General features: G+C 46.8%; 1 protein-coding gene across 6 annotated transcripts in view; it reads left to right on the top strand.

The window, feature by feature from the left end:
• The window catches only part of CACNA1G (calcium voltage-gated channel subunit alpha1 G), a 333,864-nt gene that overhangs the window by 179,984 nt on the left and 127,839 nt on the right, over window positions 1-26,041 (top strand). For all 6 annotated transcript variants that reach the window (XM_089771889.1, XM_089771891.1, XM_089771890.1 and 3 more), the window contains exons 5-9: window positions 21-180; window positions 6,074-6,365; window positions 7,283-7,375; window positions 10,594-11,401; window positions 17,078-17,442. In XM_089771889.1, the coding sequence (XP_089628015.1) occupies window positions 21-180; window positions 6,074-6,365; window positions 7,283-7,375; window positions 10,594-11,401; window positions 17,078-17,442 (1,718 nt within the window). The remainder of the gene's footprint in view (window positions 1-20; window positions 181-6,073; window positions 6,366-7,282; window positions 7,376-10,593; window positions 11,402-17,077; window positions 17,443-26,041) is intronic.

Below are 26,041 nucleotides of genomic sequence, written 5' to 3'. Positions count from 1 at the left end.
CTGCTCCCCCTTTGCCTCAGGTATGCGCATCCTGGTCACGCTGCTCTTGGACACGCTGCCCATGCTGGGGAACGTCCTCCTCCTCTGTTTCTTTGTCTTCTTTATCTTTGGCATTGTGGGCGTCCAGCTGTGGGCGGGGTTGCTCAGAAACCGCTGCTTCCTACCCGAGAACTTCAGTCTGTGAGTATGAAAAAAGGCTCCCCCTCAGGCCCAGGAACCGAGGCTGACAGAAACCTGTCAAAGGGTCAACGCTCCCTTCCATCAACTCCAATACAAATGTGCCACGGTGGCCATCGACCGGGACTTGGCTCTCTAAACCAGCAGTGCTCTGATTCTGAATTTCTTCATGGGTTTCATGAAAGGAATGCTCAGAGCCCTGGGTGGATAAAAAAATGTGGATCCCCATCTGATCCGGATCCCCCAGGATCAACCCATGACCTGACTCACGGTCTGTCTTTCACCCGTAGCAACATCTGAACCCACGGGGGGGGGGGGGGGAGGGCGAGTGGAGATAAGCAAATGTGGGGGACAGGGTCTGGCAGGGAAGAGACAGCATGAGGGTGGAGTAAGGAGCAATGCGGGAACAGTCTTGAGGAGAAGGGGAACACCTGGGGTGCGGGGGGGAAGTGTCACATTGTGTGCTGCTCCTGGGGGCTTGCAAGCAAGGGCACCCAGCAGTGGGTATTGCATCACAGTCAGAGGAAGGGGGGTGCCATGACTGGGGGCAGGCCCTGCTGTCCAGGAAATGGGACGGGGGGAAGCTGGAAGCATGGCCAATGCTGCTGGACCAGGGGACATGGGCATTGCCTGAGAAGCCCAGGCCACTGAACAGGAAATGGCATGATGAGGGGGTGCTGGACAGCCCTGACTCCACCCAGCCACTGGCTTCTGGCTGCCAGCCCTGCTCACGCTGCGCCCCCTGGGATGCCCATGTTGGACACTGAAGTCCTTGCTCGCGGTCATATCCGCATCCGCCTACTATCCACAGAAATGGTCTGTGGCTATCTGTGGATTTTCAGGGCTCTAGGAATGGTCCAGAGGCAGGTGCTTCCTCAGCTCAGTGAGGAATGAACCCAGCAATACCCAATATTCAGTCTAATAAACTGTCAGCCTTTAAATGGGTATCTGCAAAGCGTCTTTGTTAAAGTAGTCCTTGTGTCTGGGGGGAATTTCAGCCTCTGATCCTGATACAGAACAAGGAACGGTGTTTTCCCAGATCACAGAAACATGACGTAAATCAATGGGAGACTTTCCTACCTGGAGCTCGGGGATTGAGGAATCCACCTGGCTGAGGAAACACCAGCTGAGACTGGCTTCCTGTCCGGAGGCTAGTGCCAGAGGGACAGATGCTGGGGGAGGGACCTTACCTAGGAAATTAGTATCTGGGGAAGACCAGCTACTGTAGGCTTATTAGCAAGTCAAGAGGTAAGTAGCTGACTGTAATAACAGAGGCCTGGTCTATGCTAATAAATTAGGTTGACATAGTTACAATTATGTATTCTCCATAGCTATGCTGATCTAACTCCTGTTGTAGATGTGGCTAGGTCAATGGAATCCACACAGGGAGGTAGATTTCCTACAGTGATGGGGAAAACCCTTCAATTGAGGGAAGCATCTGGGCCAATGGTTCTCAAATTTGTTTTCACAGACCACTTGAAAATTTCTAAGGGTCTCAGTGGCCCACGTAATGATTTTTCCAAATACTGTTCGTACCATCAGTAACTATTGTAAAGTGCTTTGGATAAAAGTGCTCTATATAAAACATCTTAAGAATAATTAAAGGTGTTTTGTTCTACAAATAAAAGCCCATACCTCATATTTTACTATCAGGATGGGTCTCTCCCCTGTCACAGTGGTGGAGGCTGCGAAGAGGGCTGTCTCTCTATGGCAGCTGCAACTCTGGAGCTGGGGAAAGTTGACTCTGGCCGCTGCAGCCCTGCATGTCCCCAATTCCCTGCATCCCCTCTTCTCACTTCACTGCCTCCCCGCCTATCTCCTATTTCCCCCACTACCCACTTCCATCTATTCCCCCAAAGGCCACCATCTCATCTTACATGTGAGGTCCAAGGTCTGGGCACCTAATTAGTGGACCCATACCTACGAGACACTAATTAGGTAGGCAGCTCTTCATTCTCTCGTGTTTGTCTGCCCAGAGGTGCACCTTAGAGGGAATTATCCGTGGCCCACTTGAATGGAGCTCATGGACCATTGATGGTCCACACACCACAGTTTGGGTATGTCTACACTACCACCCTAGTTCGAACTAGGGTGGTTAATGTAGGCATTCGAAGTTGCAAATGAAGCCTGGGATTTAAATATCCCGCGGCACGGAGTAGGTAGTTCGAATTAGGCTTTCTAATTTGAACTACCATTACACCTCGTTCCACGAGGAGTAACGGTAGTTCGAATTAGCCTAATTTGAACTACCTACTCCGTGCCGCGTGTAGCCGCGGGTACGGAGTCCGCACTAACGGGGATTTAAAAATGGCGGCACCCAGCAAGATGCAAATGAAGCCCGGGATATTTAAATCCCGAGCTTCATTTTCAACTTCAAATGCCTACATTAGCCACCCTAGTTCGAACTAGGGAGGTAGTGTAGACATACCCTTTGAGAATCTGTTCAAGACTGGATATTTAGATATTGTTTAATTTAATAATCGTGTAACCGCACCAAATCTTAGAGGTTACATGATTATTCGATGGTCCCTGGTGGTGGGACTGGCAGCCAGTGAGCTGCCAGCCCCACCCCTGGGGAGCCCCCTGCCACCTCATGCTGCTGCCGCTATATCCGAGGAAGCAGTGCAGGGTGGCAAGTGGGAGCCAGTCTGCAAGGGAGCTGGTTTAAAAACTGGCTCCCGCCTGCCACCTTGTGCTGCATCCTCTGATACAGCAGCATCTGTCCACGGAGGACCCCAGCTCACCACAGACAGGGACTATTCTGGCATCCCACTTGACCCCCACCCATAGAGAGGCAGCAGCATGGGCGAGGGGGAACAGGTGGCTCCACAGGAGCTGATATGTGCAGTGAGCCAGCTTGAAAGCCGGCTTCCTATGAGTACCAGCTCTCACCTGCTGCCCCCTCATGCTCCGTGCTGCTGCCTCTCTATCAGAGGCAGAAGCGCAGGAGATGGGGGGAGGCAGGCAGCTCCATGGGATCCAGTGCTCATGTGGAGCTGGTTTTTAGGGGTTCCCTATGGGCACATTCCTGTCCCACCCTTGCTGCCTCTGATACAAGGCAGCAAGGGGGGAGGGAGTGCATGCAGTCATTTGTATTGATCAATAAATCCAGGCTTATCAGTTAATCATTTAAACGACCATACACCCACATCCCTCATCTAGACGATCATGCTACAGCAGCATAGCTGTAGCTGGAGTGCCCATAATGTAGCCAAGCCCTGATTGTCTGTCTGTAGGATTGTTAGTTGGTATAAGCACACACACCCAGTGGGGCAGACAGCCACCGCAGGCCCTAGGGCAAGGAGAGTGATTCAACCAATCAGCGCATGCTCTCTTTAAGCAAGGTGCTGGGTGCTAATGTATCAAATGACCCCCAATGTGCAAGACATTAGCCTCTTTCGGCATAACCATGTAGTCAGTGCCTGCATAATCCAAAGAACAGAAGGTCTATTCGGTTCTAACTCTCCAGACGATAAGACCATGCTCCATTTAAAAATCAGCTTCCATAAATAATCCCTAGTTGCCAACAAACCCCCTAGCTCTCACCCAGGCACGCCCTGCTGCTAGAAAAAAGGAGGTTGTGACAAGAGTGCCATTTCCAGCACACACAGCACTGCCTGTCATTGTTGTACAGTGCTTAGATACCACCCTGGTTGAAAGGTGCATTAGAAAAACCTGGGAGAAAGAGTTTGATCAGATTTCCCAGATTCAGCATATACATTCTGCGTGACTTTTTCTCCATGTGTCCGGACAACCTGAGCCCCGTTCCGCAGCTGTGACTATTTATTGCATTGGTAGCAGTGGCACCTAAAGATCTCAGCCAGACCGCCGGAGTGAGCATGCCCTGCATGATGCTGTGGGCTGTGCAAACCCACAGGAAGAGGCAGTCCCTCCCCAAGGAGCTAATTCATACGCATCGATTTTTAAGGCCGGAGAGGATTGTTCTGATCAAATTTGTTTGCTGGCTTCCAAATTCTAGGTTATTCTTGGCCAGACCCCTTGCCTGGAGTATTAATCCTTCCAGTACCTTATTCTAAATATCCCCTAGTACAGTGATTCTCAGTCTTTTCCAGATTGGGACCCTCCAATTCCACTCTCCCCTAGTCTGGATCTAGCAAGGGGCAAAATGGTTGTGATTCCCTGGTATCTATTCACTACACTCCACATGTCACAACTCCCAGGCAGCGAACCAGGACCTCAGTGTTATTCCTCTTAAAGAACCAGTGTCCGAAACATCAAAACAGAACTACAGTAAATATAACTCTACTCCCGATACTAGAAGGGTGAGGCCTGCATGCAAAACAGTGTAGGGAGCCCAGGAACCATGCCAAGAGGTGATAGGACAATCTCACTCCTCTTTCTTTCACCTCTGTAGTTTCATTCTCTGGGAGGGGAGCTGGCCTTTCATTAACATGAAAAGACCCTTTAGGCAAATGGGTAGTAGAGCAAATGAATTGATGGCGGTTGGGTAAATCCAATGCAGCTACTGGTTTGGGGGCTGTTTAATTGAGCCAGAATTCCAGGGGTTTAACTAAGCTTTGAATGGTATTAAAGGCAATTCTTCAGGAATTAAGTGGGCTGAACTAGGCTTAAAAATAGCTTTGCAAGCTTCCGTGACAATCCAGGTGGTATTAAGGAAATAGCCGCTTATTGGGCAAGAATAAGCTAGTTTCCAGCTGGCCATGGGGCTGTTTTGTCCCCTCTGGAGCATGGGATTCGGACTTGTTGTTCCAGCACCCCCTTGTAGGGAATCGTTCCGCTTGTCTGATATTGAACTATCACCTTGAGCAGAGAGCAAGAGAGCTAGCAGTGGTGTAGGGACCGTTGGGTGGCACTTGCCTTGTGAAGGTGTCTATCCAAGCAATGCATTCTCCTGCTGCACAAATGCTCACAGCACCTCTGGGAGAGCAGATGATAGATTGGCCTTAACTGATTGACTTCCCATCTCACTTCATAAAGGATGTAAAATGTGAGGGACAGATGCTGCTCCCTCTTCCATCAGTGTAAACCAAGAGTACATCTGGGTGAAGTCACTCCCAGACCTACCAATGGGGGGGCAGGGAAAGAAGGCAGTTGGCTCAGGGCATCGTGATTATAAAAGGTCCAGGGCTCTGGCTGCTGAGAGCTCAGGGGCGGAGGGGGGGGAGGGAATGGGGACAGTATGGCATGTTTGCTGCTCCAGCCCCACCCCTTCTTCCCAAGGCACCGCCTCTTTCAGGAGCATGGAGCTGCCCCCCTCTCCCCACCCAGGGTCCCAGCATGGCTGTCAGTTCCCCTGGTAGCTCACAGTGAAGCTTGGCCCACTACATCCCAGCTACCTTTAGCAGAAGAGTAAGAATCATGATCCATTAAATCCATTCCATGCGCCGCCACGGACCATTTGAGTGACCTTGGGCAAGTCCCTTCACCTCTCTTTCCCCCAAGCCATGTCTCCACTAGAGACACTACAGAGGCCCAGTTACATCAGTGCAATTGTGCCAGAGTGGTACCACACAGTAGACACTTCCTCCATTGATGGAAGCGATTTTGCTAATCCTCTCCTCCAGGCTGTGGTAGTTAGGTTGAGGGAAGACTTCTTCCATTGATCTAGCTGCATCTACACCAGTAGTTAGGTCGGCTTAACTACAGTGCTCAGGAATGTGCATTTTTCATTCTCCTGAGCAGCATAGCTAAGTCAATCTAGTTTTTAAGGGATAGACCAAGCCTTAGTTTCCCAACACGGGCTTAATAATATGAAATCACATAGAGGCTTTCTGCAAGGTGAATTAAATCATTTTTGTAAAATGCTTTGAGATTCTGGATAAAAGTTGTCAGATATCTGCAGTGCTGTTGTTGTTATCTTGACAGATTGCCTTTAGTCACTGTGCAAAACCCAACGTTCTCTGGTCTCTTTAAGGCCCTACACAGTGGAGTTGGAAGGATACTATCAGACAGAGAATGAGGATGAAAATCCCTTCATTTGCTCCCAGCCTCGGGAGAACGGAATGCGGTACTGCCGAAGTATCCCCACCCGGAGGGAAGAAGGCCTGGAGTGCACCTTGGACTTTTACGCCTATAATGACACCACTAACACCTCCTGTGTCAATTGGAACCAGTATTACACCAACTGTTCGGCTGGGGAGCACAACCCCTTCAAAGGAGCAATTAACTTTGACAACATTGGATATGCCTGGATAGCAATATTTCAGGTGAGCACGGTGGGTGGGCTTCCATTCTCACTCCTGCTAAAAGTGACAACTCAGAGATCAGGTCAAATCTGCCTTTATCAGTGCTAGGTTTACAAATATCTGCATGACCAGACCTGCTCTCCTATGGCTATTCCATGCACAGAAAGCTCTTGAGCAGTAAATCAAGAGCCCCAGAGACTGTCAGTAAGGCAATTTGATGTCCAGCCTGAGGAAGCCTTCCTTGCTTGGAGTGAAATCCTCTCCTGTGCAGAAATATTTGCACCACTAAAATTCATTTAAGGAATTAACTGGGATTTAAGAAATATAGAAGCTTTTCTGCAGAGGGTGAATTTCACCCAAGAGTTTTCTTCCAGCTCAGTTTGTGCATCACTTTTCTTTGCATTGTCAGCTCTTGCAAGCCTCAAAGCATCATTGCCATAAAGCTTTTTAATATGAGGTATGTTTCCAGTTACCACTTTAGGTGGCATTACATAAGCATGTTAATAAATGATATATTAACCCTTTGTAAGCACGAGTCCATCCCATGGGGTATTCTATCCCAAACCGTACCAGTTTATCTGAAATAGAAAGTTGCCACTATACTCTAGTATCTAACCCAAGAGGTGGGGGGAAAAGGCCATTCCTGGCGCAGTGAGAGCGTACTGGGTTACATTGGCTTATGTCCTTCCCCCCAGCGTGAACCTACTTTAGAGTTACAAAACTGGGCCACCAAATGCAGCACCATTGAGATTAATTGGAAATTTCACTGCTGACTTTACGGGAGCAGGATTTTGCCCTCTGAGCTGTAGTATATGGCCTTGGCACAGTGGAGATTGTGCTAAGGGCATGAAGACTATTTCTCCCATGCTTCATATTAACGGTAGGCCTGTGGAGATGTTGGCAGGTGAGCTGATTGTTCTTTCTCCTACCTCTCTCAGGTCATCACGCTGGAGGGCTGGGTGGACATCATGTACTTCGTCATGGATGCTCATTCCTTCTACAACTTCATCTACTTCATCCTTCTGATCATTGTGAGTGATCTCTCATCCCACCCAGTGGGTAGCATCCCTTTCACTCAGGCTTACAGGGAAGGATGTAGTGGTGTGAATGGGAAGAAGAGTGGGCAGGAGCGGTGTCAGAGATAACCCTTAATCCAGGCCAGGAGAGGTGGAAACCAACTCATTGGAGGACATGCCGATGAGTTTTACACACATTGAAACGGCCCCATTTCTCCTTGTTAAAGGGGTGAAATAGGTTGTGAGGGGTGAGTGAATTTCTGCTGTAGTTGTACATCTAGCTGCATTTTGCTGGAGCTGTGAGCAGAGGTAACAACATGTTCTCCTGTTCTACAGTGGGTACATCCATTCTGTAATAAGTCATCCTTCTCATCCTTCTTCCTGCTTTGCAGTAGACTCCCCTGCTTTGTCTTTTCATTTAAAAAATGTAAATGAAACAGTAAGTGAATTTCCTGCTGCTGAAAGGCATTGGTCTGCTTGAACAATTTGGGTACGTGGAACTGGCCAAAGGCTCCACCCACAAGTAAACACCCTCACTCCTACTCTAATGACAAGTATCAGAAGGATTGTCCTGGAGTCTGGTAACTGCAGTGCAGCACATGTGCTTGGTTGGCCAACACAAGTGCCAGCTGGGATAGCTTCTGTGTTGTGGATTCCTGTCTTGTTAAGTATGCACTAAGACCCCCCAAAACCACTGCACATGGGCCACCAAACACCATTGTGCTCATTCGTAGTCATTTCCAACCCAGTCCTGGATTTGAACCAGTGACCTAGAGGTAAAGGCTGTTTAGTCTATGACACTAGTTTTCCAACTCCTCTGAGGGTTTCTGTTCCTAATTAGTGATAGTTCCTCCTGCTTTGCAACAGATTCTTGTACTCTGTGCAACCCAAAGATAATGCAGAGTAAGGAGAAACAGCTGAGGGCATTGATAGTCTGTGGATTATGGGGGACTAGGGAGACTGCAAGACTGAGAAGTCATTGGTTGCTCTTTTTAATCGAGGTGGAATTGTGCCCATGATCTACACAACACTGAAGATAATGAAACCCTAGTTTGTAATAAAATATCAAATCCTTGGCTACAGACAGCTGATGCTCTTGAGTAACAATATCCCCATAAATCTGGTTAACAAAGAAGGGGATCTGTGCACAAGCCACCCACACCCTGCCAGAAGAAAAAGCATCCTATCAAAGGGCTCCATGCCTTCATTCTAATGCAGCTAATTGTGATCATTACAAGCAGTATATGCTGAGACATAAAACAAATCTAAAAAAAAAAGAGCAAAACCAAAGAAGACCTCAGACAGTTTTAAAAAAAGCGAAATCTCTGTGTCAAAATAAACGTTCCGTCCTCTTTGATCTATGAGATCATCTGTACAGACTGGGGGTGGGAGGCCCCACAGGGGGATTCTGAGAGGCTGTCGCCTACGTGCCCCTTGCAGTGCGGACAGCATGGGGTAGGGGGGCCTCCACCGTGTGAATGTGTCAGTGAGATGTCTACTCTTTGCTGAAATACAAACCCTGATCTGTTGTGTGTCAGAGTCAGATGTGTCCAGCCACCAGTGCCCTGGCACAGTTACACTCACCCATATCCGTGGCCATCTCACCCCACTTTTTGTGTCCCTCCGCTGCCTGCCGCCTCCTCCAAATCACTGAGCACAAGCAGCTTCCACCCTCACCTTTAAGTGCCTCCTCTGTATGGCCCTGCCTTACCTTGCCAATGTCATTTCTTTTTGCATAGCCAGCCCACCATTTGGGCTACGTCTACACTGCAGGGTTTTTGTGCAAGAAGTCTTTTGCAGAAGAGATCTTGCGCAAAAGCGCGTCCACACCTCAAAGTTCATCGCTTTTGCAATGCACTTTTGCGCAAGAGAGCGTCCTCACTACATGGGTGCTCTTGCGCGAGAAAGAGCGCACCTGTGCTTTTTCCGATAGGCTCTTTTTGCACAAGAAACCCCTTAGGAGCGTCCACAGACGCCTTTTTGTGCAAGAGCTATAGCACAAAAAGGAGTTATGCCTCGTAGAAGGAGGTTTACCTACACTGCAAAAAGACCTCTGTTCTGTCAATTAACAGTAGATTTTCTTCCTCAAAAACACGCTTGAGGTGTGGACCTGTTGCGGGTTTTTGCGCAAAAACCTTCTAGTGTAGACGTAGCCTTGCTCTGCCTATGACGACAGCCTGCATCACCTGCTTTCCCCACTTAGCACAATCTCCCTGTCTCCTGTCCCCTTTCTTATGCTGAGGGAAGAACTCCCCCGACGGATTTCACAAAGCCAACTCTTCATCTTCTTCCAGATGCTTAAACCCCATTTCTGCTCTGATGCCTGCAAGCCACCATGCTCTGTGTTTGGCTCAACTGGTGACCATGTGTGATTCCTGAGATTGCTTTTGCATCTAATTCTCTCTCTCTCTCTCTCTCTCTCTCTCTCACACACACACACACACACACACACACACACACTCTCTCTCTCTCTCTCACACACACACACACACACACACACACACGTACACACACACACACGTATGTTTATTCACCTGTCAGCAGTATCTTATCTTAGACTTTGAGGTCCCCGGGGCAGAGACTAGCTGTATTATTGTGTTATTGTTCAGTTTAGTGGCCAAACCAAAACAAGTGTGACGGAGGATAACATTCTTCTGAATTGACCTAGAACAAAACAAATTTGGGGGGGTCAAGTAAAACCCATTTGGTTCCAGTCAAAATGAAATATTTTATGTTCAAAGGGTTAAAACTTTTTTTCCCCAAAATAAAATTGAAGCAAATTTGAAATGCAAAGTCCGTTTGAATCGAAAAATCAAAATATTTTATTTCAACTATTTTTTTCCAATTAAAACCATTCAGCAAATTCAACATAGCTTTGCAAAATGTTTTGTTAGACCCACATGTGAGAGAGGTTTTTTTTGGTGGGGGGAAAAATACCTTTTTTTTTCCTGACACATGCTAGCCAAGTCTAGTGATAGAATCTTTTTGGAGTCCTTTGTTTCCATTATTAGAGCCCTGCAAATCTGCAGATATCCACTTTATAGCCGCAGGTATCTGCATCCGTGGATGTCAATGTGGATATCCACAGCTCATTTTTGGGGATAAAAACGTTGTATCCACGCAGAGCTCTATCCATTATGGTAGCAGGTATCAACAGTCATCAACACACGCTATCTCACATGTACCCTACCATCCTCTCTCTTGGACTCATGGCACCTTCTGTTCTCCTTTAGGTGGGCTCCTTCTTCATGATCAACCTCTGCTTAGTGGTCATTGCTACCCAGTTCTCTGAGACTAAGCAGCGAGAGAGCCAGCTGATGAAGGAGCAGCGGGTCCGCTATCTATCCAATGCCAGCACGCTGGCCAGCTTTTCAGAACCGGGGAGCTGCTATGATGAACTTCTCAAATACTTGGTGTACGTTGCCCGTAAGGCCAGCAAACAGCTGGTCAAGGCCTATAGAGAGGCAGGGTTGAAAATGGGTCTCCTCTCCAGCCCGAGGAAGAAGAGCGGGGCTGAGAGGCAGCCATGCAAACATCAGCAGAGAAAAAGGTCATCCGTGCACCATCTTATTCACCATCACCACCATCATCACCACCACTACCACCTAGGCAATGGCAGCCTGCGGGCACCACGCGCCAGCCCTGAGATCAGTGATGTGGAAACCAGCTCGCTCCACAATGGCACCAACAGGCTCATGCTCCCTCCCCCAGCTAATCCCCATGCTGCCCCCAACGCAGCTCCCAGCAACACAGAGTCCGTGCACAGCATCTACCATGCCGACTGCCACTTTGAACCCATCCGCTGCAGGTCATCCCTCCCTCAGCCTGGCTTGAGTTTGCCAAGCCCAGAAGGGCTCCCCACGAAAGTGGTTGGCAGCAAGGTCTATCCCACTGTACACCCGAGCACCTCCCAGGAGATATTGAAAGAGAAAAACTTAGCAGATTCCACCGTGAATGCTGGGGTCAGCACGCTAACCAATCTTAATATCCCTCCTGGGCCATACAGCACCATGCACAAGCTCCTGGAGACGCAGAGTACTGGTGAGTGGGTTAGCCTTTGGTTGCATTCCAGAAGTAAGACATAAGTCCTGATTTGTTTTCTTTCTGCTGAATCTTTCCAGGATTCTTTTCAGTCCACAGGATAGATCTAGGAGCTAGCTTTCCAGGTAAGGCTGAGTCAACCCCACAAAATGAATCCTGAGTTCAGAATCCCAGCGAGCATCTTTGTTTCCCTGTTTTGCGCCTGCACAGGTCCACAGGCAATGGCTGCTCAGGAAATCTGTGTTTTTCAAAAGTCTGTCTCACCCAGCTCTTCTCCCCAGTCCCATAGGTCACCTCACTTCATAGCATTTGCTAATCAAATGAGTTGGGCCCACGCCACAAGGTGCAGATGTGGATCTCAACTGGCCCAAAGTGTGGGGTGTTCTGGTCCTTCTCTAGGCAAAATACTGTGGTCAGTGCTAGCTGTCCTGCCCAATGTTTGGATCATTGTCTCTCTAGATGCAATTATGGCTCCCCATTACTGTAGTATCTGAATGCCTCACAGATAGGAATGATGTTATCCTCGTAATGTGCCCTTGAGTATCATTATTCCCATTTTACAGAGAGGGAACCGAGGGTCAGAGAGCTTCAGGGCCTGATTTGTCAATGTTCAAATCATCTACATCTCCAATGCAAGGCAGTGACCATGGCAGAGGCTCGGTACTTTTGAAAATTGGTCCCTAAGTGACTTGCTCACAATCTTGCAGGAAGTCTGTGCAGAGCCAGAAACTGAATGGAGGCCTTCAAAAAGATCTCACCAAACTAAACTAAGTGATTGGACAACAAAATAGCAAACGAAATTTAATGTTGATAAATGTAAAGTAATGCACATTAGAAAAAATTATCCCAACTATACATACAATATAATGGGGACTAATTTAGCTACAACTACTCAAGAGAGAGATCTTGGAGTCATTGTGGATAGTTCTCTGAAAACATCTACTCAGCGTGCAGTAGCAGTCAAAAAAGCAAACAGAATGTTAGGAATCATTCAAAAAAGGATAGAGAATAAGACAGAGAATATCTTATTGCCTCTATATAAAACCATGGTATGCCCACATCTTGAATACTGTGTACAGATGTGGTTGCCACCGTTCAAAAAAGATATATTGGCATTGGAAAAGGTTCAGAAAGGGGCAACAAAAATGATTGGGGGTTTGGAATGGGTCCCATATAAGGACAGATTAAAAAGACTTGGACTTTTCATCTTAGAAAAGATTAGACTGAGAGGGGATATGATAGAGGTGTATACAATCATGTCTAATATGGAGAAAGTAAATAAGGAAAAGTTATTTACTTATTCTCACAATATAAGAACGAGGGGGTCACCAAATGAAATTAATAGATAGCAGGTTTCAAACAAACAAAAGGACGTTTTTCTTTACTCAGCACACAGTCAACCTGTGGAACTCCTTGCCAGAGGATGTGGGTTTTAGGACTTTAACAGGGTTTTAAAAAGAGCTAGATAGATTCATGGAGGTTAGGTCCATCAATGGCTATTAGCCAGGATGGGTAGGAATGGTGTTCCTAGCCTCTGTTTCTCTGGAAATGGATTACAGGAGAGGGATCACGTGATGATTACCTGTTTTGTTCCCTCCCTCTGGGGCATCTGGTATTAGCCGCGGTCAGCAGACAGGATACTGGGCTAGATGGACCTTTGGTCTGACCCAGTATGGCAGTTCTTGTGTTCGTATGTTCTCCTAACTCCTAGTCTAAGGCCTTCACTGTGTGACATTCCTTCCCCCTTTACATTCTGGGATTTGGGAATGTAGCCAAATGTTGTTCAAACTCTCTCAGCCTCTGGGCCTGGAAGTCCTTTTAGGCAAAGCTTTCAGGGATGCCCCCTTTGTGCTCCAGTAAAAAAAAAAACAAAAAAAAAAACCATGCCCAATGGCCTTTTGCACTGTTTTAACCTTTCCATTTGGACTGGAATGTTGTGTGTGACGTGGACACAATTTTCCAGTTATTCTAGAACCTCACACGCGATTTGAGTTGGGCTCTGAAGATGGACAAAGGTTTTTGGGATGGGAACAGGAGAGCTGTGTTTTTATTTCACCTCACCTGGATGAGGATCCTGTGGGCTTGCAGACATGCGTTCCCCTCACAGGCAGCTATGATAGGAGCATATCCTGCCTGTACTATCAAGCGAAGGAACCATCTGTCAGCTGGGAGCAGCCATTGTGAGGAACGATTTGAGAATCATATGTTTAGGGGGAAGCTGGTAATTCTGAAGTATCAGCAAACAGCAGGAGTATGGCTGCTGCACTGTCTCTAATTACAACGCCTAACACTCCAGGTTCCGGGGGAGTTGATTACTTTCGCTTAGTCCTAATAGCCAAAGGTATAATGAGGCGGAAAGGATCCCTTAGCTGGTGAAAATGTCTTGCTCTGGGCTGCAGAAAACCATTTAGTATACAAAAGGAAAGGTAGTTGAAGTATAATGTTATTGCATGATCCTCTGGAACCTACTTGAGCAGCTTGGGACATGCAGTGTAAGGGCTGAGGGAATCTCACGGTTTGTCTCCTTTTATGGGGAGATCAAAACTGCCATGGTCAATCTCCCGGGGTTTGATTTAGTGGGTCTAGTAAGGACTTGCTAAATTGACAGCACCTCAGTCAACTCTGGTACTCCACCAGGTTGTAAGGAGTAAGGGAAGTTGACAGTAGAGTTTCTCCCATCTACCTTCCACAGAGGTGACGCTGTGGAAATTCAACTTAAGTTACGTTGACTCCAGCTATGCTATACATATAGCTGGAGTTGCGTATCTTAGGTCGACTTTCTCCCTCAGGGTATGTCTAGACTATATATATTTTTTTTTAAACTGCCCTTTTTTTCGAAAAAACTTCACCTGCATCCACACTGCAATAACATTCTTTCGAAATTAAATTGAAAGAACATAGGGTTTTTTTTTTTTTTGACATTGGTAAACCTCAAATTATGAGGAAGAATGCCTTTTTCAAAAGAGCTTTTTCGAAAAAAGGTGTGTGTGGACGCAGAACAGGGACATTTTTCGAAAGAAGAGGCAATCGAAAAAAGCACAGGTGCCCTGGTGGCCATTCTGTGAATAGCAATCAGGATTTTCTGCACAAGGAGTAACAGTTAATTCAAGTATCAGAGGGGTAGCCGTGTTAGTCTGAATCTGCAAAAGCAGCAAGGAGTCCTGTGGCACCTTATAGACTAACCGAAGTGTTAGAGCATAAGCTTTCGTGGGCAAACTACATGCATCTGACGAAGTGGGTCTTTGCCCACGAAAGCTTATGCTCCAACACTTCGGTTAGTCTATAAGGTGTCACAGGACTCCTCACTGCTTTTGCAGTTAATTCAAGGGAAGGGTTTTGGCTTGGACTATCGTGTCTACACACAGCAAGTTAAATCGGGCAACTGGCATTTTAAAATGGAGACTGGCCACAAATATACTAATCAAGTGTTGGATATTTAAATCCTGCACTTCATTAACAACTTCGGTATGCTTCATTTGCCTCCCTAGTCCAAACTAGGGGGCAAGTGTAGACATACCCTAAGGCTGTGTCTACACTGGCCACTTATTCCGGAAAAGCAATGACGATCTAATGTAAAATCGTCATTGTTTTTCCGGAAAACCTATGCTGCTCCCGTTCGGGCAAAAGTCCTTTTCCGGAAAAACTGTTCCAGAAAAGGGCCAGTGTAGACAGCACAGTAGCCTTTTCCACAAAAAAAAGCCCCGATCGCGAAAATGACGATCGGGGCTTTTTTGCGGAAAAGCGCGTCTACATTGGCCACAGACGCTTTTCTGGAAAAAGTGCTTTTCTGGAAAAGCATCCTGCCAATGTAGACGCACTTTTTCCGGAAATACTTATAACGGAAAACTGTTCCGTTTTAAGCATTTCCGGAAAAGGGTGCCAGTGTAGACGTAGCCTAAGAGAATAATTTCTGGTGTTGGGAGATGCAGAAAACAGGTATCAGGCATTGTTTGTTTGTTTGATATAATGTCTGCTATGCACTTAATAAACACTTAAAAAGGCCAGTTCCTGATGTGTGGATCCTGTCCCCACAACCCAAGGATAAGAAAGGAAAGTGGGCAAATAACAGATTTCACTGGCAATTCTGAAAAATCAATATGAAATTTCACTGTGAGTCAAGTCAAATCCTAAATAGTTCTACAGTTTTGGTGAATCAAAAAGTTTTTTAAAAGTTTTTTATTTTGTGTCAAATGAAATGTCTCTTTCTACCCATGATGAAATGGTTCACTTCAATAACACACCCAGCTTGGGCTTTAAAAAAAAAAAGTGAAAAAAATTCTAAATGAAAAGTCCAAACATTTCAACTTGTTTAGAATTTTTGTTGTTTGTTTTTTGACATCAATAACTGGGCAAATCTGACACGAGTTCAAGAGATGTGCCATCAATGCAGATTTTGCAGGGTTTGACTGACAGACATGGTCCAGCTCTGATTGTGAGTGCACCTGCGAATAAATAATATTGTTAGTGAGCAAGCTGAGCAGTGCTGGGATTTTGAAGAGGGTTGGGAGGAAACTGAGCGGCCCCAGAAGTCTGTAAGGGTATGTCTACACTAGCTCGTTAATTTGAGCTAGGTAGGCAAATCGGGCAACCGGAGTTGCAAATGAAGCCCGGGATTTAAATAGCCCAGGCTTTATTTGCATGTTCCCGTCCGGCCACCATTTTTAAATCCCCCTTAGTTCGAACTGCCCGTGGCTACACGTGGCAATTTTAAGTCCTTAGTTCGGATTAACTGTTATTCCTCATGGATTGAAGTGTAACAGTTAATCCGAACTAAGGATTTAGTTCGGATTAACTTTAAACTGCCATGTGTAGCCACGGGCAGTTCGTTCGAACTAAGGGGGATTTAAAAATGGCGGCCGGATGGGAACATGCAAATAAAGCCCGGGACATTTAAATCCCAGGCTTCACTTGCAACTCCAGTTGCCTGATTTGCCTACCTAGCTTGAATTAATGAGCTAGTGTAGACATACCCTAAGAGACGCTCTTAGATTTTTATGGATGTGTACTTGTCCTCACCATGCAAAAGACCCCTTGTCACACCCAGTGTCTCTTCCATGCAGTCTTCATTCTCAAACATAGGCAAAACCCCCACAAATACAGCCCCTACGAACACCCTGGCCTCAGAACACCTCCCAGTGGTGTTTCTCCTTTTCCTCCTGCTTCAAAGCCTATGGCAGGATTCTCATGTATTTAACTGAGAATACTGCCCCTCCCTCTGGAGATCCTTTGCAGCTCCCCACTGCTTCCTTCCCAAGAGACTCTGGCAGCCACTCCCAGGGAATTCCCACTGCTCCTGCTTGCACTCCCCAGGCCTCCTGTCTGGCCAGTCTCCGCAGTCTCTGGGAGCACGCAGTGAGAACTCTTTCTGCCCCTTTTTGGATACTGAACTCTCAGACCTTACCTTCTCACACAGCTGAGCCCCCAGCGAAGCTGACTAGCTCCAGCTGCATGCTGGTCTCATCCCTTTTAAAGGGCCAGTGCCTAAAGAGGAGCAAAAATGTAACTTCTCTCTGGCCTTCACGCAGACTGAGGAATCAAGCAGTTTCCTTTCAGCAAGACAGCGTGTGTCACATGATAATAAAATGAGCGAGGAGTTGCCATCATATGACCTCTCAGCTCCCCTGACTTAGCACGCAGGGAACAGATCTCTCTTACCGTGGCTTATTTGTGTTCCAGGTGCCTGTCAAAACTCTTGCAAGATTTCCAGTCAGTGTGGGAAACTGGACAGTGGCTCCTGCAACCCAGACAGCTGCCCCTACTGCATCAAGACTCTGGCTCATGATGTGGAGCTCACGGACAACGAGACAGCAGATTCGGACAGCGAGGGGGTATATGAATTCACCCAGGACGCCCACTACAGCGACCAGAGGGACCCTCAACGGGGGAAAACCAGGGGCAGGAAAACCAACCAGATCCTGGCTTTCTGGAAAGTGGTGTGCGAGACGTTCCGGAAGATCGTGGACAGCAAGTACTTTGGTCGTGGGATCATGATTGCCATTCTGATCAACACCCTGAGCATGGGGATTGAGTACCACGAGCAGGTGAGCGGAGCCCGTTCTGGGAGGTGCAGAGGCTAGCTAGACACTCCCTGGAGGAGTGGGCCCAGCATGGACACCTCATTAGCACAGCCTCTGCCTGCTCTCCTAGCCTTGCAGAGGGGGGTGTTTTACCATGAGCAATTTGATTAGCCTTGACCATGCTTAGTTTCTTGCCAGCCCGGGCTGTTTTTACCAGTTACTGGTCGGTGGTGCTATAACAGGCTTCTGAGGGGAGTGCTTCATTTCTGTAGGAATCCTGGTTTGGTGAGGGGGTAAGGGAGCCTTTTGCCTCAGTGTTATTAGTTTGAATTCAGCCCAGGCTGGTGGGCATAAAAGTTGACCCCAGGTGTTGGCTGTTTGGGGGCCCACATGAAATGAATCTGATGGGAATTAGGCCTGTCCCAATGAGCCGGTGTCCTCATAAAAGAAGCTCCCCAAACTGGCACACAACGATGGTTGTCTCAGTAGAGGCTGTGTGCTTCATGGGCCATGGAGGCTGAAGTCCTTCCTATGCTTAGCGGTGGCATCTCCCAGATTGAGAAATCTCAGTCTGCAGCTATTTCTGCTGTTACTTCCCCGAGCCTGTGGAGAGAACTCTGGGGTCTGTTGATCTGGGTGCTTGTCATGCGACGCACGGTACGCGCAAGTGCACACATTGTGCTAGTGGAATGCTTCTTCCTAAACCTCTGCACTGATCAGCCCTGGGAGTGCTCCATGCTCATGGTGACTCTCTCCTGTGCAGGTAACTTCCACACATTCTTCAAAGCCCGTGAGTCGGGGCAGCTCCTCATAGAGAGAACCTCCCTAGAATGCTCAGAGCCATTGATGGAAAGGGCACGAGGCTCGGGGCCAGACTCGCATTTAACCGCCAATGTAAAGGGGCCATACAGAAAGTGAGCAACAGGCCTTTGGACTTCGGGATTTTAGTTCCCTTGCAGCTTCCCTTTTTACATCATGACTTCGGTTCTTGCTCAGACCTGTGCTGATGGAGGGTCCTGACTACAGTATCCCACTGCAATTTGGCGGCCTCAACCCATGTTCCCGGTGGATACATCACAAAAAAACCCCAAGGGATGAGCCCAAGCCATAAAATTCCAGTGCAGATGTTCCCAACAGTCTGGAGTGCATAAATCTGGAGGCTGGGATCAGGCCTGTCCCAACTAGTACCCCTTACTGGCAGTTTCATCAAAGAGGCCAAAGGCTGAGCTAACTGCAGGTGCTCCCAGTGGCAGGGAAGTACACTGATATTTGCATTGCTTGTGCTTCATACAACACACAGACAATCTGTGGAACTCCTTGCCAGAGGATGTTGTAAAGGCCAGGTCTTTAACAGGGTTCAAAAAAGAGCTAGGTAAATCCATGGAGGATAAGTCCATCAATGGGCCGAAATTGTGTCCCTAGCCTCTGTGAGTCAGAAGCTGAGAATGGGCAACAGGGAATGGATCACTGTTCTGTTCATTCACTCTGAAGCACCTGGCATTGGCTACCATCAGAAGACAGGACACTGGGCTACATAGATCTTTGGTCTGACCCCATATGGCCCTTCTTATGTTCTTATGTTCCTGTCTATGGCTCAAGAAGAGAGCCTCAGTTTTAGGCTAGCATACTTTGGGGTTCATGCAGTAAGGGTCAGCACCACTGCAGGTATGAAAGACATTTGATTCTCACTCCCTTAGATTCCTGCCTCCTCAGTGGGTACTGTGGCAACTGTCCTAGGGATCCAAAGTAGATTAATGTTGACGTCTCTAAAGCACTGTGTCATCTACCCTAATCCCTGCAGGCAAGAGGCTTTCTGTCCATGATACACACATCTCACAGACCTTTCCCCTATAACTAGCCTTTCAGAGGAGAAGATGTTACCATGTTCCTTGAGTACCTTGAGGTCCTGGCTTTCAAAGGAGCCTCCACTCAGTCTCTGTTTTTTTACCACAAGTGATATAGTTGTCTGGTTTGGTATTTGCATGGTATGATACATAGCCCCTGATTGCACCTCTGCTGGAAATTGAGGCCTGGTTGTGTTACCCTTGGGCATGTGCACACAAGCCTGATAGTTGAATTATTTCAGTTTTGTCAGGTTATTGCAGCCTTGTGCTCACAGGCCTGATTGTTGAATTACTGCGGGTTTGTTGGGTTATTACAGACGTGCACACCGGCCTGATTGTTGAGTTATTGAGGGTTTGTTGGGTTATTGCGGACATGTGCACACAGGCCTGATGGCTGAGTTACTGCGGGTTTGTTGGGTTATTGCGGACATGTGCACACAGGCCTGATGGCTGAGTTACTGCGGGTTTGTTGGGTTATTGCGGACATGTGCACACAGGCCTGATGGCTGAGTTACTGCGGGTTTGTTGGGTTATTGCGGACATGTGCACACGGGCCTGATTGTTGGGCTATTGTGTTGGCTTTTGGTAGAAGAGTTTAGCTTGGGAAAACCCTGGTTACTGCCGGTCTCTCATTAGACAAGTTCCCAAGGAATGTACAGTAGCCAGCAACCCTCCGTTGACAGAGGACTGGGAGACACGTTCTGATAGCGAGTTCTTTTCCATTTACTTCTCTCATTAGTGATGCACAGGAAGTTTCCAGGACATCAGAACTGGGTAGAACAATTCCTGCCCTATGGCTAGTGTTTTCTGAGAACTCCCCTGCACTCTGAGCTTTTATTGTTTACTTTTCTCTTTTTCTGACACATTTCTTATTGGCATAGTCATTTGCAGTTGGATGCAAAGGCATTTCTTCCACTGTTTATAGCTTCCTGTGTCAGCATGGCAGTTGCAAACTGAGCAAACATAATTCCAGACCCCAGTGTCTTCCCGTGGTATTAACGCATCAGTGACTAAACATTAGGAAAACTCAGATCCACTCAGTGTGCTAAATGTGTCCCTTCAAACCAGCACATTCTTCCTGAAGTCTTAATACAATATGGCTGGCTAACCTTTGTTTTCAGTATGTATTAAATGGAGATACACTCAGCAGTCCTACAGGTAGGATTAGTCAGAAGCTGTTTCACCTTCCATTGGTGACCTTACCTGGGATATGTCTGTGCCACTGGGAGAGTGTATCTGCTAGCACTGGAGACTTATCATAGAATCATAGAATAATAGGACTGGAAGGGACCTCAAGAGGTCATCGAGTCCAGCCCCCCGCCCTCAAGGCAGGACCAAGCTCCATCTACACCATCCCTGACAGATGTCTATCTAACCTGTTCTTAAATATCTCCAGAGAGGGAGATTCCACCACCTCCCTTGGCAATTTATTCCAATATTTGACCACTCTGACAGTTAGGAATTTTTTCCTAATGTCCAATCTAAACCTCCCCTGCTGCACTTTAAGCCCATTACTCCTTGTCCTGTCCTCAGAAACCAAGAGGAACAAATTTTCTCCTTCCTCCTTGTGACATCCTTTTAGATATTTGAAAACCGCTATCATGTCCCCCCTTAATCTTCTTTTTTCCAAACTAAACAAGCCCAGTTCATGAAGCCTGGCTTCATAGGTCATGTTCTCTAAACCTTTAATCATTCTTGTCGCTCTTCTCTGTCCCCTTTCCAATTTCTCCACATCTTTCTTGAAATGTGGCGCCCAGAACTGGACACAGTACTCCAGCTGAGGCCTAACTAGTGCAGAGTAGAACAGCAGAATGACTTCACGAGTTTTGCTTACAACACACCTGTTGATACAACCTAGAATCATATTTGCTTTTTTTGCAACAGCGTCACACTGTTGACTCATATTCATCTTGTGGTCCACTATGACCCCTAGATCCCTTTCCGCCATGCTCCTTCCTAGACAGTCGCTTCCCATCTTGTATGTATGGAACTGATTGTTCCTTCCTAAGTGGAGCATTTTGCATTTCTCTTTATTAAACCTCATCCTGTTTACCTCTGACCATTTCTCTAACTTGCTAAGGTCATTTTGAATTATGTCCCTATCCTCCAAAGAAGTTGCAACCCCACCCAGTTTGGTATCATCTGCAAACTTAATAAGCGTACTCTCTATCGCAATATCTACATCATTGATGAAGATATTAAACAGTACGGGTCCCAAAACAGACCCTTGAGGAACTCCATTTGTTATCCCTTTCCAGCAGGATTTAGAACCGTTAACAACAACTCTCTGACTACGGTTATCCAGCCAATTATGCACCCACCTTATCGTGGCCCTATCTAAGTTATATTTGCCTAGTTTATCAATAAGAATATCATGCGAGACCGTATCAAATGCCTTACTAAAGTCTAGGTATATGACATCCACCGCTTCTCCCTTATCCACAAGGCTCGTTATCCTATCAAAGAAAGCTATCAGATTAGTTTGGCATGACTTGTTCTTCACAAACCCATGCTGGCTATTCCCTATCACTTTATTACCTTCCAAGTGTTTGCATATGATTTCCTTAATTACCTGCTCCATTATCTTCCCTGGGACAGACGTTAAACTGACCAGTCTGTAGTTTCCTGGGTTGTTCTTATTCCCCTTTTTATAGATGGGCACAATATTTGCCCTTTTCCAGTCTTCTGGAATCTCCCCTGTCTGCCATGATTTTTCAAAAATCATAGCTAAAGGCTCAGATACCTCCTCTATCTGCTCCTTGAGTATCCTGTTATTCTCTTGTTAATATCTCTTGTTAATATCTCTTGTTATTCTCTTGTTAATATCTGGGGGTCCTTTCTTCAGAACCTGGGGGGCAAAATAAAGAGGAGAATGGAAATTCATATTTTCTGTTTTGATAGACGAACATAAGAACAGCCATACTAGGTCAGATCAAAGGTCCATCTAGCTCCGTATGCTGTCTTCCAACAGTGATTACTGCCAGGTGCTTCAGAGGGAATGGGCAGAACATGTAATCATAAAGTGATCCATCTGTTGTTTCCCATTCCCAGTTTCTGGAAAGCAGAAGCTAGTGACACCATCCTTACCCCTCCTGGCTAATAGCTATTGATGGACCTATCCTACATGAATTTATCCAGTTCTTTTTGACCCCTATTATAGTCCTGATCTTCAGAGCATCCTCTGGCAAGGAGTTCCACAAGTTAACTATACCTCCTTTGGTTTGTTTTAAACCTGCTGCCTATTAATTTTATTTGGTTCCCCCCTAGTTCTTGTGTTACGGGAGGGAGAAAATAACTTTTCCTTATATACTTTCTCCACACCAGTCCTGATTTTATAGACTTCTATCATATCCCCCCCTTAGTTGTCTCTTTTCTAGGATGAAAGCTCTCAGTCTTATTAATCTCTTTTTATATGGCAGCCATTCCATACCTTAATCATTTTTGCTGCCTATTTCTGAACCTTTTCCCAGTTAAAGGTAGAGATGGGAATGTCGTCTCTATACACAATCTGTTATTCAGGTCTTATTCAAAAGACAAGCTCAGGGCAGATTCAGCATGGTTGGTACCCATGGGTGCCAGAGTTGCACCTTTAAAATCTGCCCATGCAAATTCCATTCGTGTGTGTCAACAGGTGTGTGTGTACAAATTTGGCACCCTCCTCTGGCATGTCTCACTTTCTAAAGCTCTTGTAGCACCGTAAAGGTCCGGTTTTATTTTTAGTGCTGCTGGAGATGCTGTTTATTCCAAACACTAGATCTCTGGTACCGAGGAAATGAAGATCCCAGGAAAGCTACTTTTGCTAGAGCAAGTGGTCTCCAATCTTTTAAAGCATGAGATCACTTTTTTGAATTTAAGTACAATCCAAGATCTACCTCAAACCCAAATACTCTTGCCCTGCCTCCTTCGTGCCCCTTCTCTGAGGCCCCACCCCTGCTCACTCCCTCCTCCCTCCCTCCCCCATTCTCCTCACTTTCACCAGGCAGGAGCTGCGGGTTGGGGGTTCATGACTGAGGTAGGGTTTCAGGGTGTAGGCTCCAACTGGGCACTAGTTACCTCAGGTGGCTCCTGGGTGGTGGTGCAGTGGGGCTAAGGCAGGCTCACCCCTGCTTTGGCCCTGCACCACTCCCAAAAGCAGACAGCAAACTCCATCCCAAGTCCTGTTGTCCCCTTCCCCTTCCTCCTGCTCTGTGAAGCTAGGATACAGCGTGGGAGAGGGGCACCGTGACATCAGCGCCCCTCTGCTCCCTCCTCCCCTGCCTTGCACAGCAAGCTGGAAGCTCCCGGGGGTGGGGGAGGCAGCTCCAAGTCAAAGGGTAGGGGGTGTGCAGCAGTAGGGGGAGGGGCAGCTGAAGTGCAGGCCTCTTGTCCAAGACAGACAGGATCCCCGTCAGAGGCTCCAATATCTACTAGTAGATCCTGATCTACTGGTTGGTGGCGACTGTATTAGAGCAGCATGAGAGAAGCTCCTATGTATGTCTCCTCCCTGAGACTATGTTGGACCAAAAACAGCCTGGTTCTATCATTTGCTCTGAGGCTGTATTCAAGCAAGACCATCGCTGCTCTTATGCACGTTGAGAGGAAGTGCAAGAATCATCCGGGGAGCGCAAACAGATAATTCTTTCCCATATCTGCCTTGTGTGAGGTACCAGCCATTCATCCCTCCTGCCCTTTGCCTTCTTTTAAAACAATTGACATTGCCAGCCCCAGTGCAGCGAGTCTGAGGCACTACCACTGTCCAGGGACACCACAGGAGAATGTGAACAGCCTTACGGGCTCTAAGACAAGGCTAAAAACACCATAAGCTGGTAGATGGGGCCAAAAGGATTATGAGGGGAAAGAGGTGGCAAGTAATAGGTTATGGGTAATGAGATGAAGTTGGTAAGTAAGGGAGGGACTCCAGGGGCCATGGGTGGAAGATTTTTTAGATTTTTTTTTAACTGCTTCTACTCCCATTTCCTTTCTTCTAGGCACTTGTAATGAATAGTGAATTGTGTTTTTATTAGTTCATCTGATTAAAGTGGTGGCAAAGAGCAAAGAGGTGTTTTTCTGTAAACTCAGGAGGCTTACGACTGCAGTTTCATAATCTGACAGTTACGAGACTGGGAATTAGGACAGAGAAATGCTGGCCCAGGTCTTTCTGCGGAGATTATAAACAGTAAAACATGTGATTTTTCTTTTACAAAGTGAGATTTACAGCCTTCGCCTGAAAGTGCAAGTGTTCGACCTCACCAAATTTATCTTCATTGGCTGATTGTTTGAAAAGAAACGAGGGGGCTTTAATAGTACTTGACTTTATGAGTTTCTATATTTAAGCTTGCTTGCTTGTTTAATGAATATTTATGGCATGGGCGTTTCACACCATCCAGTCCTGGGTGAGCCAGCCTAGATTAAATGAAATTCTCTCAGGACATGTTTTATGGTGCTGGGTCAAAAGAATGGCACTTAGAGGAGTGGGGGAACAGATACACTAATTATCAGGATTCCTAGTGAGAAAGGAAGGCTCAATGGGTAGAGTGCTGGTTTGAGACTTGAGACATTGCTTTGCCTCAGAAATCCCAAGGGACCTTCAGCAAGTATGTTACCAAGGGTGAATTTACATTGGAGCTGAGCTGTCTGCTTCCCAACTTGTGGAGACACACCTGTGCTAGCTCTGTCCACGGGTACATACTAAGGTGACTAACCTGAGCCACCACCCATGCTACTGCAGACTTGTGGCTATTTTTAGGCACTGGCTCAAGCAGAGTTAGTGTGGAGATGTCTTCTGGGGCTGGGAAACACACCTCCAGATGTAGATGTTCCCTTAGTCTCTTGGGGCTTAGCTTTCCCATTGATAAGAAGGGGATAGTCCATTACTGAGCTGCTTTAATAATCTGTTTCACTGAATCAGTCTTAAAATGAATTGGAAAATTGCCCCTGTGTAGACAGGCCCTTAGACTGTCGCTCACTCACCAACTGCATTTCCTTTCTGTACTTTACCTCTGACGTCGTACCCTCATGTCTCAGTGAGTGAATACGAACCTAAGTGAGTGTCATTTTCAGGCCAAGGGACCAGAAAAGAAGAGAATTGCAAAGAGACCAATGAGTGGATGTAATTTAAAGTGACGCATGCCTTACTTTAATTCATGCCATCACACAGCTCCACGTCCTGTAAAGTGTAACTCAGACTCCCTTACACTTTGGGTGGTAGGTGGTGGAAGGAACAATAAGGGAGTCAAGCTGTGATGAAGGGAACCACGTCCCTGTGACTTGCATACATAATGCACACCAGAGCAGGGAAAGGAGTCAAGGAACTCTAAATCCAAGGCCTCCCCATTTGGCAACCACTTCAACACACCTGGTCAGTTTTGCTAGTGCTGGAGGAGGCGGGTGTTACATTTTTTAAAAGATGTTTTGTGCTTAAGAACCTAGACTTTCAGTAACGTCTTTTTCCCAAGTGACACATCTGAGTGTTTCACGGACTTCCCCCAAACTGCTTCACATCAAATCATGATTCGGCTAAGCCACTTGGAATTCCTGCCTCTGCACTGGCATGAGGGTTAGATTAGACGTGGATGGTTTTAATCATGTGCATATTCCCATTTTAGAACGTCCCATTCCCCAAGTGCCGTTAGGACCACAGCTGTGGTTCCTGTAAGTACTAGATAAAGTAGGAAGAACTTAAAAAACATTTAAGGTCAAATTAAAGAGCATTTAAGATCACATAACACTGTCCAGCAACTTGCCCTGGGCAGCATTGGGACCTTTTCCAGATTGGTGACTATTTTAATATGACTGGTAGA

The sequence above is a fragment of the Pelodiscus sinensis genome, chromosome 20, assembly GCF_052426305.1.
Source record: "Pelodiscus sinensis isolate ZL-2025 chromosome 20, ASM5242630v1, whole genome shotgun sequence".
In the NCBI taxonomy this organism is placed as follows: domain Eukaryota; kingdom Metazoa; phylum Chordata; order Testudines; family Trionychidae; genus Pelodiscus; species Pelodiscus sinensis.
Note: the sequence above shows the minus strand (reverse complement) of the source record. Positions and strands in the feature narration are given on the sequence as shown.